The 20213-nt window shown below is 36.2% G+C and overlaps 1 protein-coding gene across 1 annotated transcript; it reads left to right on the top strand.

The window, feature by feature from the left end:
• Window positions 1–429: 429 nt before the first annotated feature.
• Window positions 430–19544, top strand: LOC127802856 ((+)-neomenthol dehydrogenase-like). Its single transcript, XM_052338912.1, has 5 exons — window positions 430–637; window positions 743–992; window positions 17003–17077; window positions 17486–17674; window positions 18928–19544. The coding sequence occupies exons 1-5, from the start codon at window positions 633–635 to the stop codon at window positions 19303–19305; spliced, it is 897 nt and encodes a 298-aa protein (XP_052194872.1). The 5' UTR covers window positions 430–632; the 3' UTR covers window positions 19306–19544.
• Window positions 19545–20213: the final 669 nt, after the last annotated feature.

The following is a 20213-nucleotide window of genomic DNA, read 5'->3' as shown; positions in this document are numbered from 1 at the left end:
AAAATGAGATGGATAAACAATTGATTTGATAAAAATTAGTTGAAAAAATATTTAAAAATTAGTTAAAAAATAACATATTTTGCGAAAACAAATTATGAGAGTAATTACTAATTTTTTTATAAAATGTGATTAATTATTTTTAATAATAATAATATTTTATATTAAGGAAATTAATTAATATTGGTTAAACAATTATTTATAAAATATTTTTTGAAGATGCTTTTTGTACTAATTTGGTGTTGAAGACATTAGAGTGAAAAAAAAAGTTGGTATTAAAATTTGGTGTAGATTTCTTTCAACACCAAAATAGTATCAAGTTTAGTATTATACATTAGAGATGCCCTGAGCATTTTTCTTGACGGAAATGTGTAGTATTTTATGAATAGGTTTACTTTCACACTTTATGATTGGTAGTGATTTGATTAGTCATAAAGTTAAAGTTGAACAATTCAAACCATAAATGAGAGAAGATGGATAGAGAGTGAAGTGAGGGAAAGTTGAAGATTACATTATTGATTGATTGATTGGGTAAATCGTCTGTCTCCCTCTTCAATCAATCAATTAGTTAGTTGATAGCAACGACCGTATGAACAGTGGCTGTAGCAGCAAATTCAAGCACTAGAACTGCAACTATGAGGTAGATAGATACACTTCTTTCTTTCATAGCTGAATTGAATCCCCATTGCCCGCCATCTTCCTCCCTGTAATTTATCATTTTCTTTTGTCCATCTTGTGTTTTCAGGTATGCAGTTGTTACAGGGGGAAATAAAGGGATAGGGTTTGAGATATGCAAGCAATTGGCTTGGAAAGGAGGGGTATTGGTGGTGTTCACTGCTAGGGATGAGAAAAAGGGTACTGAAGCCGTTGAGAAACTCAGAGGGTGTGGCCTTGCTGATCGTGTGGTCTTCCACAGGGTTGACGTGATGGATCCACATACCATCAATTCTCTTGTGGATTTCATCAAGACCCAGTTTGGGAGGCTCGATATCTTGGTATAATTAATGCCCATTTTTTGAATTTTTTCTATCCTTTTCTTTCTCCGTCCACCTGCATAAAAAATTGGGGGCGCTGCAACTCGGTATCTCTGTCTGACCTTTTAGTTTTAGGTTGAATTACCAGTTTGATATCCTTTTTCAGTGCACCTAATTACTACTCTCTTTCAAGTATGGAACAAGATAGAGGATTAGTAACTCCATTACTTAAGAGATTGCGATTCCTGCATGTATGGTTTTCAAAGTTATGTTTGAAATTGATATAAGGTAGAAGAAGTTTGTGAAGTTTCTGTTTCTCCTTTTGTTCTTTTATTGGGGATACTTTTAATATTTAATCCTCTTTTGGGAGAGGGTGTGGTTGAATGCATCTATATTTGGGAGAATCATGCTTCAAACTGATTATTGTGAACAACATGAGTTGCTGTTTGTAATTTGGGGTAGAGAGGGTATTTTTTCCCAGGTTCTGCTGCATGCCCAAGAAAGCTGCAAAATCAATGATCATCAACTTCATTGTGAGTTTTTTTATAAATTTGTGAAGCATGCATGCCTTTTTCTAGTTGTGGGATACAGTTGGTCAAGTCCAAACCTCCAGTTATGTTCTTGAAAAGGTGAAGAGAGCATTGGTGGTAGCACCTATATTCTTTGATGGGTGTTTGTTGAGGAGAAAAAGTATTGCATTTGGGGATACACCATGGACTTACATTAGCTAGAGATTCCATTGCTTTCAGCTTTCATTTTTTGGTGAAATAGGAAGCTTTGTGAATCTTCTTTTGCTTTTTCTAAATTTTACGGGTGAACTCAACTTTTGTTCAGAGCTTTACCTAATAAATTTTTTTTGGAAAGCTACAGAAAATTATTTTATTTATTTTTGTGTGCTTGGATGCCATATAAGGTGAGTCTTGCTACAACAGTAACGTTGTTCTTTTGTGTCTGGAAGGTCACAGGTTCAATTAATTTGTGAGAACAATCTCTTTGTAAAATAAGAATAGGGTACAAAATGATCCTCCCTGCCCTTGCAATACCTTTAGATGCCACACTTGAATGCACTAAAATTGAGATATGTACACTTGATACCCTTTTGGGGTACTGCCATGTCGCAACCTTAGAACTCGCCAAGCCAATCGTGCCAACGTCCTTAGCTCATGATTACCCTCCTAGTAATGGCTAAGTCAGCTTTATTCTCTAGATCACACGCATCTCGAGATCTTCTCGCCACTACGAACACAAGAACAAAAAGAGTAAAAAGAGAGAACAAGAGATATAATAGAGAAAACTCTATTGAAGATAAAATGAATACAGCTGAGGGGAGCATCCCAATTTATAGCCTTTTGGTTTGTGCGTTGAAGACAGAAATATCCCTATCTATCCTTATCTGCAAGCTCTATCTTTACTACGGGGGGATATTTACAAATGTTCAAAGACTTTATCTCATCTTCAACCACCCGAATAATTTTGGTGGAAAATGCTACTTGCACAATTGATTTGACAACTTAATTTATCACAATATTTTGACATCAAAATTCAAATACCAGCATGAGCAAAAGACGAGTGTAGCGGAGATGAGGATGTTAAGATGGATGTGCGAACATACAAGAAAGGATAAAATTAGAAATGAAGTTATTCGTAATAAGGTAGGAGTAGTGCCAATCGAGGAGAAAATGAGAGAGACTAGACTAAGATGGTTTGGTCATGTGAGAAGGAGACTAAGAGACGCTCCTGTGAGGAGAGTTGATGAAATGGAACAATTAGTCACAAAAAGAGGTAGAGGTAGACTCAAGAAGACTTTAGGAGAGACATTAAAATTTGATATGAAATATATGGATCTAAATGAGGATATGACAAAAGACAGAAATACATGGAAGTCTAGAATTCATGTAGCCGACCCCACATAGTGGGATAAAGGCTAGATATGTTGTTGTTATTGTTGTTATTTTGACATCAAAATATTGTGATAAATTCAACTCAAAATTTTGTTTCTTCCTCGTACTCTCTCTCTCTTCTCGTTCTTGCTGGCATCTGCCACGTTCCTTTTGGTCATCGTTCGTCGTCGTTGCTACCGCCACCTTTCGCCTCTAACACAACCACCTCCGTCGCCATTGAAGCCGCCGCTATCGCCGCTGCTATCAACATTTCTGGTTGCCATTCGCCTTTGTTGCCGTGCCATCAACCCTTTTAGCCATTGTTGTAGCCGCCGTCATTCGCCTTTGTTATAGCCTCCATCGTCGTTCGCCTCCGCCGTTCTAGCCACCGCTACCTCTCTCTCTCTTCTCATTCTTGCCACCGCCATTCACCTATATTGTAGCCTTCATTGTTGTTTGCCTCTATCGTTCCATCTGCTGCCGACATCTCCATCTCCTTTTCTCTCTCTCGGTCTTCTCGTTCTCGCCAACAGCTTCTCTTCTCCGTTCTCATTCCCCGTCATTCACCTATGAGAAAGATTTATGTTCATTTTTTAGTATATTACACTTCATATTTTTAAACTTTTGACGAATAAATACGCATTCTTAGCCTATCATAAATGATAAAAACACTCTACTCTTAACAAATTGTATGGATTGACCATTTTGCTTCTAATTTTTAAAAGCTTAAACTAACACATATATAAATATATAATATATTTACCAAAAATGTATTTGTATATAATTTCAGGTTAAATATACATATTTTCTAAACAAAAGTATAGACTAAACAATGATACAAATAAATAATATACTTTGGGTTAAAATATATTTTTATGTTACTATTTATTTGTATTGCTTGCATAAACATGAAATATGATACTATGGTTTTGTATAACTTTACATACAATTTTTGACCTTTGTGAAATATGATATTACGGTTTTGTACAACTTTACATACAATTTTTAACCTTTTAATTCAAGCAATACAAATAAATAATAACATATATATATAATTATTTAAACATAAGATAATTTCAAAATACATAAAATTTTATGTTTTGTATGAATGATAAAGAGAAGAAATATAATTATATTGTGATAGATATATGAATATATCTTTTTATTAAAAATAAATATTATAATATTATGGTTTTTAGTTTGATTTTCATTTTGTAACTTAAAAAATAGAACAAAACTACAAAATATTTTTTTAAAAATAGCAAGCCAAACTATGCTCTTAAAAGTTTTAGCATGTTACAACTCAAAATTTTAAAAGTTACAAAATAGGTTTAGATTTGTATAATATGTTTTTAGTTTATTGTTATATTTAAAAAATATATTTGTGTATATTTATATAGGATTGTGCTACTTGTACCGACGGGATGACAGACCTGATGATCGAACCGGACTTTATCATCATCAAGTCATCGTGGACAGGAAAAACTCGGGCTTCATGAAGCCCGATCAGGCTTAATCCGGGAATGAGGCTAGGGATTGGGCTTCATTCGGAGTCGGCAATGGCGAGGTGACGAGATGGTGTAGTGGCAATTGACGTGAGGCATTGTAGCGGGGCGGTGACAAGATGGAGCGACGGTTGAGTGAGGTGCTACAATGGGGTGACGAGATGATGCATCGGCAGTTGAGGCGGCGATGAGGCGAGGCAGAGCTTGCTGGAGGTGGCCATGATAGAGGAGAGAGAAAGCAGCCAAGGGCAGGGGTGGTGAACTTGCAAATTGGGTGAGGGCATTTTTGTCATTTGGCGCCTTCGATCATCATCGTTCGAGCAAAGTAACATTTTCCATTTATATATATATATATATGTAAATCTTTTGTGTAATATATATATACGTAATTTGACAACTTAGCTTAAATTACAAATGGAAAATGCTACCCGCCTACTCTCTCTCCCTCTCTCTCACAGCTTAAATTGAATGCACCTCACCAACCCTCTTTCTCTTTTCTCGTTCTCGTCGCCGTTCGCCACCAACGCAGTTGCCTCCGCCGTTGTTCGCCTTTGTTATAGCCTCCATCGTCGTTTGCCTTTGCCATTCCAGCCTGCCGTACTTGTAGCATTTTCCATTGTTTAGAACGTCTATCTCTGTCTTCCACGCAACTTCTACCAATCACGTCATTTGGTGTAGTAAATATCTAAGGATCCTGTTACAGGTGCATTTTGCGCTAAAGGAAGTTTCACAGATGGTGTAGCTGGCTATATTTTAGGATAAATAACAAAATAAAAATATAGCAATAAATTGGAGTGAAAAAGCATTGTAAAAGTGGGAAACCCAAATCATTTTCGTCCCAAATCACTTTGTTGCTACTCCCAAATCCAGTGAAACCCAAAATCGGCTGAACCCATGTCACGATCAAGACCCACCGACGATTGCAACTCGCGAGGGTAGCGAATCATTTGGAGCAAAATGACTGGTTTGTCAAGTAATTCGATGTTTTCTCTTCGACGTCTTTGACATTTTGAACCCACTTTTTAAATTGAAAGTAGTGGGTCGTTTCCATTTTGTTGCACAAACAACAAAATCACACACATACACATTGATACCACTATAGCCTTTAGACCCAACAATAGAGACAAAATCGGTACTGAAAAACACAAACATAAAATAATAGAAAGTAAATGACACGAGAGATTTTACTGTGGTTCACCCAAAAGAGCTACGTCCACGTTGAGCTCTGATGAGAAGAGCTCACTGCACTATACTACACCCACAAAGAAAGCTCACACAAAAACACTTTGTATAGTACTAATTTGATAACCAAAACCGCCCAAGAATCACTAATACAAATTAGGGCATAGTCTATCTGTAACACCCCACTTTCTCGGGCGTGTTATAACTTAGGACAATTCTGGGATAATAAATTTTTTCTATTTAAAACTACGACTAAACTATATAATTGCTCTTATCTATCCCAAAATTTTCATACATTTATCTCGAAAGAGAATCATCATAAACATTAAATGTGGAAGCTAGAATCGAACCTAACATCTTAACATTATTCACAAATAAGATTATACATCATCATTAACCATAGGGTTATACATCATCATTTCTCAAAATGTTCAGAATTCAAAGTAATAGAACTTAGATACATGAGCTACATAATGTACATTCTATTCATCATTCAATTCATAATACACTTTGCTAAGTGCCATTGCATGCCTAATTCATTCTCGTTTCTACTACAATCTCCATCTGGAACGTTTGAATATTTCAGGGGCAAAGCCCAAATTAGATGATGAATCATCTAAGTAATGGAACAATAAACATATCTCGTGCATGGATGTAATTATGCAAAAATGTCTTATTCCTTATCTTAGTTTGAATCGACCACACCCAACTGTTGCTCCTCATTTTTACAGCCTCCTTACCAAGTCGAGATGTATGGGTGCACCCTTGGTAGAGCAGCGGTGTCAGTCTATAATCCCAAACTCTTATGCGATGCATGATCAATAATATCATCGTGTACATATGCATATTTCATCATAGCATGTAAATACAATCTATATGACATATTCACATCAATGCATGATAACATGATAAAATCATTTACATAAAATCAAGTTTTGGGGTCGAACCACTTATCTCGAATATATCTCAAAATATCTTGATTCTTGTGCTAGACCTCAAACGTACTGAATTCAGAACCACAACATATTCTGGCCATTATATTTATTCAAGAATATCAGTATTCTAATTTTTCTTAATTCTCTCATAATTTTCCTCTATTTCCTTTTATTTTTCCTCTATAAATTCAAATTAAATATTTCTCCAATATTTTCTCAAATATTTATATATAACAATTCATAAAATAACATTCCTGATTTTTTGAAATTTTTTAGGAAATTTTACTTACCTTAACTTAGCCTCTCAAGCTTTCTCGGCATGCATGCACAACCTCGATTTTCGTGCTAACCTCAAAATTTGCACAAGTCACTTCATCTCAAGTTTCAAAGCACCCTAATCATTATATTATCCAAATAAACATTATAAATCTAATTTTTCCATAATTTCCTCACATTTTCTTTATTTTTCTCCCATTCTTCCTCACTAATATTCTAAAATAAATATCTATTCAAATCTTTTCCCAAATATCTTTATACCAAAATTCCTAAAATATTTTTCTAAGAATATAAAAATTCCAAAACTCACCTTAACTTAGCTTTTAAAGCCTCCTTGATGTGCGAGTCCGAATAATTTCTTTTCTAATTCCAAGCTCTCGGTCATCTTCACTTGCTGCCTTCATTTGGCCATTGCCATTTACTTGCTCCCCCTTTTCATTTCTCCATCTATATATAGCCATCTATTTGCACAAAGTTTAACCATTAAGTTTTCCATCCCATTACACAAGGCTTAACCATTAATCTTTCCATCCCATTTGCACATATATATATATATAACTTATATATATTATACCAATAAAATATGAGAATTTACACATTTAAATACCAAATTTCTTCTTAATTCCACTTGGAAAATTCTCTAATTACATTATCAAACATCAAATTAATTTGCATTACGATACTTAAAATGTAAAATTAATAACTCAAGGCTTACTCAATAAGAACGATGTTACCCTAGTGTCCTCACTAGACTATCGTTTCGTCCCGAAATTACTCCAGGGTTGATCCTTATGCGAAACCGGATCCCCCTCAGGGTTTCGTTTATTTTTTGGAAGTCTCCTACGAAATTTCAATTTTTTAGCTTGAAATACAACTGTACCGAAAACTGTTTTCGTTCTAACCGCTTTTAGTTTCATAAATCGCATCTCGAAATGCTCTTCAGTACCATATCATTTTCCTTAGATGTTTACATTCCAGGGCATTCCCTGCAGTCGATTCGGTACTGATAATTGTAAAAAATTATACTTAAGTCTTTAATCTTTTGATAATTTCACCTATGACCTAAGTTAAAATTACTCTTGAGTCCTTTAGAAAATTCGAGATATTACACTATCAAATCGAAAAAATACATACAGAATCATGTACAGAGCTTACAGATCATAAACGAGGGAAGCCACAAGGCTACCTCAGACGAAGACTCCCGAACCACTCACATTCCCCTTTCCCTTTTCTATTTGATCCTCGGCCTTACCTCTTCTTCTTTGTTGCTAGCGGGTGGAAAATAATCTGACGCTCCAGATCCCGATGGCATGATAAATAGAAGCATTGAATGGCTGGGATAGAGCTTCGCAAAAGCAAGATGGAAGGCTGAGATTAAATTGTGCAGCACGATATTTCTCAACACGGAAGGAATAATCAGGCGCCATCTGGAACGCACAGATGGTTGCCATGTGGCCTTTCATCAGGCACCAAAGGCAGCCCAAGGTTGTCGATCGTGACCCTCCAAGTCCTGCATGAAACGACATCGTTTGATGCTTCACTTATAACAATCTCTACCTTGAAGCATCAAACTAATGGGTGAACACACATTCTCATATTTGTGCAGTATGCTCACATTCTCACATTCATTGCTCGTGTTAGTCAATCAACCAACTCCGACATGCAGCAAGCCCAAGCAGTGCTTGAATTTAGTTGCAGTCACTACCTTTGTTCCAATGTCGGATGGATTATCCTCAGTAGGCACTTTAAGTATTATAATAGTTCCATCACTTACCTAATTTTTTACAAAGTGGTACTTTACATCAACATGTTTAGTTATTTCATCGTAAACATGATTTTTACATAAATAAATAGCACTCTGGCTATCAGAAAATACCTTGACCTTACCTTGTAGAAGATTGATTTCCCGCAAGAGACCTTGAAGCCAAATGGCTTCCTTAAAAGTATTGGTAACAGCCACATACTCTGCCTCAGTGGAAGACAGAGCAACCCAACGACTGCAGCTGTGACTTCTAGCTAAAGAAGTTGCCACCTAAGGTGAAAAAATATGGTGGACTTACGGGAGTCTCTATCCCCTGCAAAATCTGAGTCTACATATCCCACTAGGTCAAGAGTATCACCTTTTTTCTCAAAATTTAAACCAACATTTAATTAACCATTAATATATTTTAGCACATATTTTAAGGCGTCCCAATGAACTTTTCCTGGGTTAGACATAAACCTACTAAGTAGGGATATTGAATATGCTAGGTTTGGCCTAATGCTTATCATGGAATACATTATGGTTCCAATCACGTTGGCATATGGTATGTTTTCCATTTTAAGAGTTTCTGATTCAGATGATAGACACTGAGTTTTAGACAAGATAAAATGTCCAGCTAAGGGAACATTAACAGTTTTACACTCAGCCATGCCAAATTTTTGAACAGTTTTAAGCAAATAATCATGCTGGTGTATTTTTAGTTTGTTTTTACTTCTATTTCTTTCTACTATCATCCTATGATTTTCTTAGCTGGTCCTAAGTCTTTCATATCAAAATTAGTATTCAACAGAGACTTTAATTCACATATTTTTGACTTTGACTTGCTAATTATCAAGATATCATCAACATACAGTAGGAGATAAACAAGGATATCAGATAGTATATAGTAAAAACAACTATCATATTTACTTCGATTAAAACCAATCTCAGCAACAAAATTATCAAACTTTTTGTACCATTGCCTAGGAGATTGTTTTAATCCATACAATGATTTTTTAAGCAAACATACATGATTAGGATGATTAATGTCAATGTATCTAGCAGGTTGTTCCATGTAAATGATTTCACCAATGTCTCCATGTAAAAATGTAGTTTTGGCATCCATTTGTTCAAGTTCTAAGTCAAATTGCACTACAATAGCAAGTATCATACTTATGGTTTTAAATTTAACTACTGGTGAAAAAATTTCAGTGTAGTCTATTCCTTCTCTTTGAGAAAAATCTTTAGCTACTAGTCTTGCTTTAAATCTTAGAGGATTAGATGGGGAGATTCCTTCTTTAAGTTTGAACAACCATTTACATTTTTTAACTTCTGCTTATCAACCCTTGGAACTAGTTTCCAAGTCTCATTGACCCTTAACGAGGTCATTTCATCATCAATTGCCTGTTTCCACTTAGTGCTGTCATGGGAACTGACAACCTCCTCATAACAGGTAGGTTCACTGCTCCTCATCTCCATTCTAGCAACTAAGGCACAAAACACCAGGTCTAAGTATGCATATCTAACAGGAGACCTGATAGACCTCTTGACTCGGTCTCGGGCGAGTTGATAGTTACTGAGGTCTTGTTGAGGAGTGTCATACTCCTCAACCTTAGGGTCATCAGGTTGGGCCTCATGATCACTATCTTGATCGGAGGTTTCATCTTGAGTTAGGGGATCTTCATGAGTGTTGGAGTTTTGCGAGGTTGAAGCAGTAGGGGGATCCTGTTGCTCCACCTCAATTTGAGTACTGCAACCTATTACAAAGTCACTAGGGCTGCTAGGTTTTGGGTCATCTTCAATATTGCTAATCTTGCATGGGAAGATTGATTCATTAAATATTACATATTTGCTTATACTGATTTTAACTCCACCTGAAGTTCTATCCCATAGCCTATAACCCTTAGTTCCATCTTGATATGCAACAAAAACACATTTTATGGCCTTGGGATCTAGTTTTCCTTCTGATTGGTGAGCATAAGCCTCACACCCAAACACTTTCGGATATTCTAAGTTCAATTTTCTCCCAGTCCATTTCTCTTCAGGACACTTAAAATTAATTATTGTCGACGGGCTCCTATTTACAAGATGAGCTGCAGTAGATAGGGCTTCTCCCCAAAATGTTTTAAGCATCCCAACAGTAAACAAAAGACATCTAATAGGGTTCTGTTCATCCTCTCAGCAACTCCATTTTGCTGAGGGGTGTTCCTTATTGTTCTATGCCTAAGTATGCCATGGGCTTTACATAGCTCATCGAAGTCCCTATTACAGAACTCCAATCTATTACCAGTCCTTAGAATTTTAATCTTCCAATCTGTTTGATTTTCAACTAAGGTTTTCCATGATTTAAATTTTTTTAGAGTTTGATCCTTAGTTTTCATTAGAAATATCCAAACCTTTCTTGTGAAATCATCAACGATAGACAAAAAATACCTGTTACCACCATGTGAGGGGACTTGGGAGGGACCCCAAAGGTCTGCATGCAAATACTCTAGACATGCCTTCGCCAGGTGAGTTCCCTTTGGGAAGCTAAGCCTGTGTTGCTTGCCTAGTGTACATGGTTCATAGAATCCTAAGGAGTCTGCAGACACTAGACTAAGGTATCCTTGGTTGGACAGTGCCTATAGCCTTTTCTGGCTCATATGGCCAAGTCTCAAGTGCCACAGATTTGTTCTATTAGATTTAGCTATGCATGCAGATAGAATATGACAATAACCATTCAATGCATATAAACCATGTTTCTTTGTACCAGAGAGAATAAGGTCATCATTTTTAAACACATGTAGAAAACCATTTTCAACTTTATAGGAGAACCCTAATTCATCTAAGGTGCCAAGAGAAATCAAATTTCGTTTTAAGTCAGGTACATATCTCACATCGGTTAACATTCTAATCTTATTATCATGTAATTTCAGAGAAATGTCACCTATACCTTTAATACTACATGAATGATTATTTCCTATAAAAACAGTACCAGTTTCTTTAGAGCTAAAGTTTTGAAACCAATCTATATTTAGACACATGTGAAAAGAGCATCCCGAATCCATAATCTATTCATTTGCAGTTGATGTACAAGAGACATTTAAAACTTCAACTAATGAATTTGAGTTACTGGCAACTACTGTTACATTCCCTCCCTATTTCTATTTTTTAATAAAATCATAGCAATATTTTTTAATGTGACCCTTCTTTCCACAGTGGTAGCATTTCCATTTAGACTACTTTTGTTTTGCCTTATTTCCATTTTGTTTACCCTTAGGTCTTGTACCCCCATTCTGATTGTTGTTAAAACTATTCTGACTCTTTTCAAACTTACCCTTAACAAATAAATTGTTACCAGGTCTTTTAGAAGTGTGAAGTTCTAATTCCCTAGCCTTAATTCCAGAGATTACAGGTTCTAACGTAGGCACAATACCAATGTATTGTAAAGCATGTTTAACTACATTATAGTCATCAGGTAATGAATTTAATAATATCATTGCCTCACTAGTATCACCTAGGGCTTGGTCAGTCCCTCTTAACATCAATGTAAGTTTAGTAAATTCATCTATATTATCATCCATAGATTTTGATGCATTTATTTTAAAATTGAATAGCATACCTTTCAAATAAACTAAGTTAGGAGCAAAAACAATAGCATACAAAGATTCAAGTCTATTCCATAAATCAAGGGGGTTAGTCATACCGTTTACTTTCTTGATCACAGTATCCCCCAGATGGAGAAATATCAAGTTAAATGCCTCATTCCTTATCTCATCGGTCCTTGTTGTTTGCTCAGCGGACCATTTTCTGCCATCTGGTTCTAGTGCAATAAGCATTTTGTGATGAGAGAGTAACACTCTCATCTTCTGTTTCCAACTACCGAAATCTCCCTTTCCATCAAATGTACCGATTTCAAATCGGGTTGTTGTCATCTTCGCCTTGCATGAAAGTATCCTAATAAAACCCTAGACACTGACAGAGACACATAGAAAGCACCCACTGACCGTGACTCTTCAGAAAACCCTAGAGATTCAGATAGGACTAATAGTGCGAAGAACAACCCTAGATTTAATCACACAGACTCTAAGTGGAGTAAAACAAAGACCTAAACAGTGCGTATCAAAGAAATGGCTCTGATATCAGTTGTTGCGCAAACAACATAATCGCACACACGCACACTGATACCATTGTAGCCTTTAGATCCAACAACAGAGACAAAATCGGTATTGAAAAACACAAACATAAAATGATAGAAAGTAAATAACACGAGAGATGTTACCGTGGTTCACCCAAAATGGCTACGTCCACGTTGAGCTCTGGTGAGAAGAGCTCATTGCACTATACGAGAAATAGAGATTACACTCATAAAGAAAGCTCACACAAAAACACTCTGTACAATACTGATTTGATAACCAAAATTGCCCAAGAATCACTATTATAGGTTAGGGCATAGTCTATCAAACCGGAAAAATACATATAGAATCATGTACAGAGCTTACAGATCATAAACGAGGGAAGCCACAAGGCTATCTCAGACGAAGAATCCCGAACCACACACCTTCCCCTTTCTCTTTTCTCTCTGATCCTCGACCTTACCTCTTCTTTTTTGTTGTTGGCAAGAGGAAAATAATCTGACGCTCCAAATCCCGATGACATGATAAATAATAGCATTGAACGGCTGGGATAAAGCTTCGCAAAAGCAAGATGGAAGGATGAGATTAAATCATGCAGCACGATATTTCTCAGCATGGAAGGAATAATCAGGCGCCATATGGAACGCACGGATGGTTGCCACGTGGCCTTCCATCAGGCGCCAAAGGCAACCCGAGGTTGCCGATCGTGACCCTCCAAGTCCTGCATGAAACGACATCGTTTGATGCTTCACTTATAACACATTTCTTTCAAATCCACGCACTATGTGTTTTAAGTCTGAGGAAGAAGTTGATTTATATTTAATAGCCGTTTCCAAAGTGATATTGTGAACTTCAATTTGTAAGCATGAGGATGAAGCTGAATAGTAGAAAAACTAGTTGAGGAATTTGATTATTCTACTTTATTGATGATATCCCCGTTATATATTCATGTTATGTAATTTGAAGAAGTTGCTGGTTAACAAGGTGATTACTTACATTTTTATGAATTTAAACAGAAAAATTGGTCATTATATATTGTGTTTGCATTTGCATTTCTGTATAGATTGAGCAGGATCATAGTTAGATTATGCATAAGTGACATTTTCCATAAATTACTGTATAGATTGAACACTAGATTGAGCTGTGAAAATGATGAACACTAAATTTCCATTTTGGAGCAATTATGGTCTAATTTGCATAATTTCCTAGATTTATGTACTACTTGATTTGCATTTTTGTACTGCTTAATTTATGTTTGGTATTTTCATGTTACAATAGTTGATGATGAGACAATAGAAACGAATGTACAAGCAGTGGATGATGGAAATCTGGGAAACGATGAAGATGATATTTTAAGGGAGAATTGGGATGGTTTGGATGATGAAATCTTAGGAGAAGACGATGAGGTTATTGTGCCGGAGGATGGGATGAAGTTTAAGGATGACACTGAAATCTTTAAGTTTTACAAGAGATATGCATATAACATAGGTTTTCTAGTTAGGAAAAAAAATTCGAAAAAGGGTGAGGATGGGGTAGTAAGATATGTGACATTTGCATGTTGTCGAGAAGGCCAAAGAACTAGGGCTACAAGTACTTCTTTGAGGCCACAACCAACCATTCAAATAGGGTGTAAAGCTAGGCTAACTACAAGTTCTAATATTCTTGGAACATGGTGAATTAACACAATCCATCTTGAGCATAATCATAAGACGAGTCCATCCAAATCCCGGTTGTTTCGATGCAAACGACAAATGAGTGCACATGTAAAATGGAAGCTTGAAGTGAATGATATGGCTGGAATTTCGTTACATAAAAGCTATAACTCAACGGTTGTCGAAGCAGGTGGATATGAGAAGATGACATGCATCAAAATGGATTGTAGAAACTATGTTGAAAAGGTTAGGCGATTACGACAAAGTGAAGGAGATGCAGTTGTAATACAGTCTTATTTTTCAAAAATGCAAGTAAATTGCCCTAGCTTTTTCTTCAGTATCGATTTAGATGAAGAGTCGCGATTGAAAAATGTGTTTTGGGTCGATAATAGGTGCATACAAGCATATAAGGAGTTCGACAATGTTGTGACCTTTGACACGACGTACCTCACAAATAAGTATGACATGCCATTTACCCCTTTTGTTAGGGTGAATCATCACGGACAATCTACGCTACTTGGATATGGGTTAGTGTCGAATGAGGATATACAGATGTTCATTTAGCTATTTAGGACATGGCTTCAATGTATGCCAAACCAAGCTCCTAAAGGAATAATTACGGACCAAGACAGGGCTATACAAAATGAAATCCAGATAGTATTTTCAAATACCAAGCATAGATGGTGTTTGTGGCATATATATTGAAAAAGTTGCCTGAAAAATTTGGCAACCATGTTAAAAAATGTGCCATATTTTCGGTTGTACACAAACTAGTCTATAATTCACAAACTCTAAAAGAATTCGAACAAGGTTGGATTAGGATGGTTGAACAACATGAATTGCATGATAATGATTGGTTGGCCGAACTTTACATTGATAGAGGCCGCTGGGTTCCTTGTTTCTTGAAAACATTGTTTTGGGCAAGCATGTCAACAACCCAACGCAATGAGAGTATGAATGTATTCTTCGATGGGTTTGTCCATTCAAAGACATCGTTGAAGCAGTTTGTTGAATAGTACGAGCGAGCACTAAAGAATAAGGTTAACAAGGAGTTCCAAGCAGATTTTCGATCATTCTCACAAATGGTTCCATGCATATCATATGAAATTGAAAAATAGTTTCAATTGGTTTACACTATATCAAAATTCAGGGAATTTTAGAAAGAAATCAGCGAAAAGATGTATTGTGACCTTATATTTGCGGATGAGGGGTGTTTGGGAATGACGTACAAGGTAGAAGTGGATGTCGTAATTGGTGAGGTTGTCTCAAACAAAAAATTTACTGTTTTATTTTAGAGGGATAGCTGTGAATTTGTTTGTAGCTGCCACTTATTCAAGTTTAGGAGAATTATCTGCAAGCGTGTTATCTTCGCACCAATCCATAATAAGGTAAAACCACTTCCTGACAGGTATATATTGAGGATGTGGAGGAGAGATGTGACTAAATGCCACATGAGGGTCACAATCAACTATGATGGGTGGATCAGTAGTCTTGGGCAGTTAAGATATGACCAATTGTGCAAAGCTTTTATCAAGGTAGCTAATCTCGCTGTAGATGATGAAGGCCGTACCATAGAATTATGGAGTGGATTCAATTTAAAAAAAAAAATGAGCTTCCCACGTTGAAATCTAGTACATAAGTCGCATTCTGGTAAACTTGGATTCATTTTCATTTCTTTTCCTACCTCATTATTTGCTTCTTTTATTATTTTTTCTTTATGCAATGCAATCAACTCCTAAATGTCAGTCATATGCATAAGATGGTGAATCAAGTTTCATTTTTAGCCCAATCATAACTTGGAAGCTCTTAGAGTTCAAAGCATGGGTTCCATCACGAGATTGTCAAAGATTCATCAAAACCCCTCGTGGATATCTTGACAGAACAAAATTGAAGCAGTATGTTGTGCTATTAACATCTCATTAGTATCTTATGATACTTGGTGACTGAACTAAACTCCAATATTCTTCATAGATTTCCTTGTTTGTTAGTTTTTGATAAAGAAATGACAAAAAATGTGTTGGAATTCTGTGAAGCTTCATCAAACGTTGCCGTTTTTTGACAAGGGGCAGAGGGCCACTTGGCAATCGCTGAGCAGCTGCTCCAAAACGCTGCCATTTTAGAGCAACCAAGAAGGGAGGGTCAAACGGCAACCCCTCGCATCGTTTTACGGCTCGTTGATTCTCCCATACTCCTTTGTTGCTTTGTCTACTGCTCTCTTGGACGTTGATCACCCTTTCCAGATCAAATCCTCACCACTGTTTCTACCTATTTATGTTTGTTCGTCTCCTCAAGATGTGCGCAACACATCCTCCGATCGGGTATACCATTTAGGGTTTTCTCTCATTCTTTGTGACGATAACTCTCTGTACAGTTCATCTTCTCTTTGTTTTCTCTCTAGGATTTTGCCTCTAATCTGTATTCGTGTGGTTATGGGGCAATTTTTGATTAGAGAAGCTTTAGTTTGTATAGTGAGAGAATGAGTGTGATTTGTATATTGAGGTTGTAACCATTTTTCCTAATAGTGCAGTGAGCTCTCCTTGTCGGAGCTCAACGTGGATGTAGCCCTCATTAACGGGTGAATCACGGTAAATCACTTTGTGTTCGATCTTGTATTCTTATTTCTGTTTCTGCTTACATGCAAGTTTTCCTTTATCATTTGTTCTGTGTTTGGTGTTTTGAGGCTTTGTTTTTGGGATTCTGATTGTTAGTGGTATCTCGACCCAACAAAATGAGGACTCTTTGCAGGTGAACAATGCTGGGATTTCTGGAACCATTGCAAATACTGAAGCTCTAAGAGCTGCAGGTCTGAATGAAAATTGGGTGAGCATTTTCTGCTTGATTTATTTTTTCAATGCATACAGTAATATTAAACAGAAACTGAATGCAATTTCAAAGAGTTGTTCTTTTTTTGATTTTATTCATGAATGATTGCTTACGGAAACAAGAACAACAAAAGCTGTTGTAAGACTTTTATTGTTTTTCTCAGATTATTTTTACTCTGGCATTCCTAATAACATTCTAAAAGGTTAATAACAAATCATTCTAGTACATGCTCAAATTTTTTGCCTTGAAGTTGCTTCCCTACATATCCTTTTGAGATTCTCCAAGAAGTTTTTGTTGTGTATCTAGCTTTATATATTTACTTGAATTTCAAATTTTCCTTTATTGTTATGTAAAGACATTTAGGCTACTTGGATTTTTGAGAATCTTCATTTGAACTTGATCCAGCCACATGAAACACAAGCTGGTTGGCGGGAGATAATGAAGATGATGATGGAGACATATGAGACGGCAGTAGAATGTATACAAACAAACTACTATGGGGCTAAAAGAATGACAGAAGCACTCATTCCCCTCCTCAAATTATCTGAATCCTCCAGGATTGTTAATGTTTCCTCCTCCATGGGGACGTTACAGGTACGAAAGGGAAACATAACTCCTTTCAACAGGCAGCATTAACATCCTAGCTAATGATTTTGTTCAGCTGGGTGGCACTTGTCATCCTGGATTGTTGTCATTTGAATTGAAACTATAGTTGGCTGGATTAATTATGTCTCTCGTGTATAGAAAATTTTCCATTGTAAGATATGCCCACTCTCAGTGAACATAATTTTGCTACGCAAGCTAGTATCTCATTGGTAGATATATGTTGGCGTTGAAAAATGGTGCAGAGTATACAAAGGGAACAACTTAGTTATGCAGGGGAAGAAGAATGAGATGAACACCTACTATTTAGATGAAAATTCCTTACTTGGGAAGATTGGAAGTAGTAAACTGAAGACAATTACAAAGATTATGAAGACAGTTCAATTTTCTGAGGAAGAAAATTATTTGACGGGCTCTTCAAATTTAAATTAGATAGGGATAGGGGTAAATTCATTGGTAAACACAAAATCATGGTTTGAAGGGTAAATTTACCCAATTAATTTTTGAACTTTGCATTCCATGGCAAATTGGTTATTGTACTTTAATTTTTGTTAAAATTCAGTCTCTTTTTACTTTTCGTCAAATTTTATTAAGAAAAACTGACGCATAAACTCCAAAATTACTTTAGGTTAATTTTAACACTTGGGGTTTATAATAATGTGTAACGCATCAATTTTTGTTAACAGATTTTGATGAAAAATCAAAAGAGGGCTGGTTTTTAATAAAACTCAAAAGTCTAGTAATTGTGGTGACCAAAAATTAAAGTACAATGACCTTTGTTACCATGAAGTGTAAAGTTCATGGACTAATGATGTAATTTTCTCATATTTTGAATAAGTATGGGATAGAAGGTCTCATTTGATAATTGCCTATAAATAGGTTCCCTTTCTTTAATAGAGATTTCGATAAATAGTGGGTGTCATATTTGATAGTCTGTGTCATCGAAGTGAGAGAGTAACTAATTATTTGAAGTAGTGAGGATTTGGATGGTTTTCATTTTTGTTCATTCAAAAAATCTATCATGAGAAGGTTTGTAGTTTTTTATCCAAAGCTACATCTTTATTATTATTGTAGGATAGTGGATACAGGTCTGTTGACGCCAAGCAAACCACATTAATTTTTTGCCTTCTTTTGAAGACACTAAACTGTTTCCTAGACAAGTTTCCTGTGTTTGTGCAATTTCTATTTTCCCCTTATCTTTTCTGTTCCATGCTACCTAAATTCGTAGTCATATTTTGTTCCAGAGTATAAGAAATAAATGGGCCAAAGGAGTGCTAGGAGATGGCGAAAATCTTACAGAAGCAAGAGTGGAGGAGGTTTTGAATCAGTTCCTGAGAGATTTTGAGCAAGGTTTGTCAAAAGCCAAAGGCTGGCCTACTCTAATGCCGGCCTACTCAGTGTCAAAAGCAGCCCTGAACGCGTACACGAGGATCGCAGCCAAGAAGCACCCTGCAATCTGCATAAACTGTGTCTGCCCTGGTTTTGTCAGAACCGATCAGACTTTCAACTTTGGTGACTTATCTGCCGAGGAAGGAGCTGCAAGTCCAGTTAGGCTAGCACTTCAGCCTCATGGTGGACCTTCCGGCCTCTTCTTCATCTGTGAGGAAGTCTCATCTTTCTAATACAAGGATCAAGGATCAATCTAAATTATAATCAAAAGACGAGACCTTCTAATTCTAGAATCATACGTAAATCAGCTGAAGGTTACGGATGATGATCTTGTAGTACTAATGGCGTTAAATTTATGACTTTCTGGCGATTATCTCAAGTGTGTTTCCTTGTGCCATTCATTCCTTGATCATCATGATGCCATCTGCTCAGAGACTAATGTAAACAAAAGCAGCTGATCTTTTATGAGATATCTACTTGCAAATAGCTCTAGCTTGTCCTTGCACTGTGCGTAGCTAATTCAGATTGTTAGCTTTTTCTGCGTGTTAATTTTTCTTTTCTATACTTGCATAATAAAATCAAGGACACCACCACCACCGGTGGGAGGCCCCGTTGGTCCCGGTGACTCCCCTGCTTCCCCTAGCTTAGGAGCGGCTTGTGGGAGTAGGCCTAATCGTCCCAACACTCTGTTAAATTAATTAGATAGAAGGATAGACACTTGCCCACAGTAGAAAAACAGGGGCAGAAGGTCAACCATGATCCGTGAGGTAGCCGACAGCCGCCTGCCTAACTGACTGCATTTGCAAGTTGCAGCCTCAGCAGCAACTCTTAAAGAGTTACAAATGACTCGAATCGTTTGTGAGTTGCTTAGTGTTCGATTCGAGGAAAATTTTTTCGATTTCATTCGTTAAGTTAAATAAATCAAAATTGAATATAACTTTGAAGTTTGATTTGTAAATGAGTTGAGTTTGAGATCAGTAAAGTTCGACTCATTGAAATTCAATTAAAAATTTATGAACATATTTTTAGAAACTTGCAAATAAGTTCGTGAACAAATGCGTTTATAAATATATTATTTAATATAAAATTATTAAATTTTAAATTTATTTTTTATTAAAAACAGAATATTTTCGTCTTTAGT

The sequence above is a fragment of the Diospyros lotus genome, chromosome 5 (genome assembly GCF_014633365.1).
Source record: "Diospyros lotus cultivar Yz01 chromosome 5, ASM1463336v1, whole genome shotgun sequence".
NCBI lineage: Eukaryota > Viridiplantae > Streptophyta > Magnoliopsida > Ericales > Ebenaceae > Diospyros > Diospyros lotus.
This window is presented reverse-complemented; position numbering and strand designations above follow the sequence as displayed.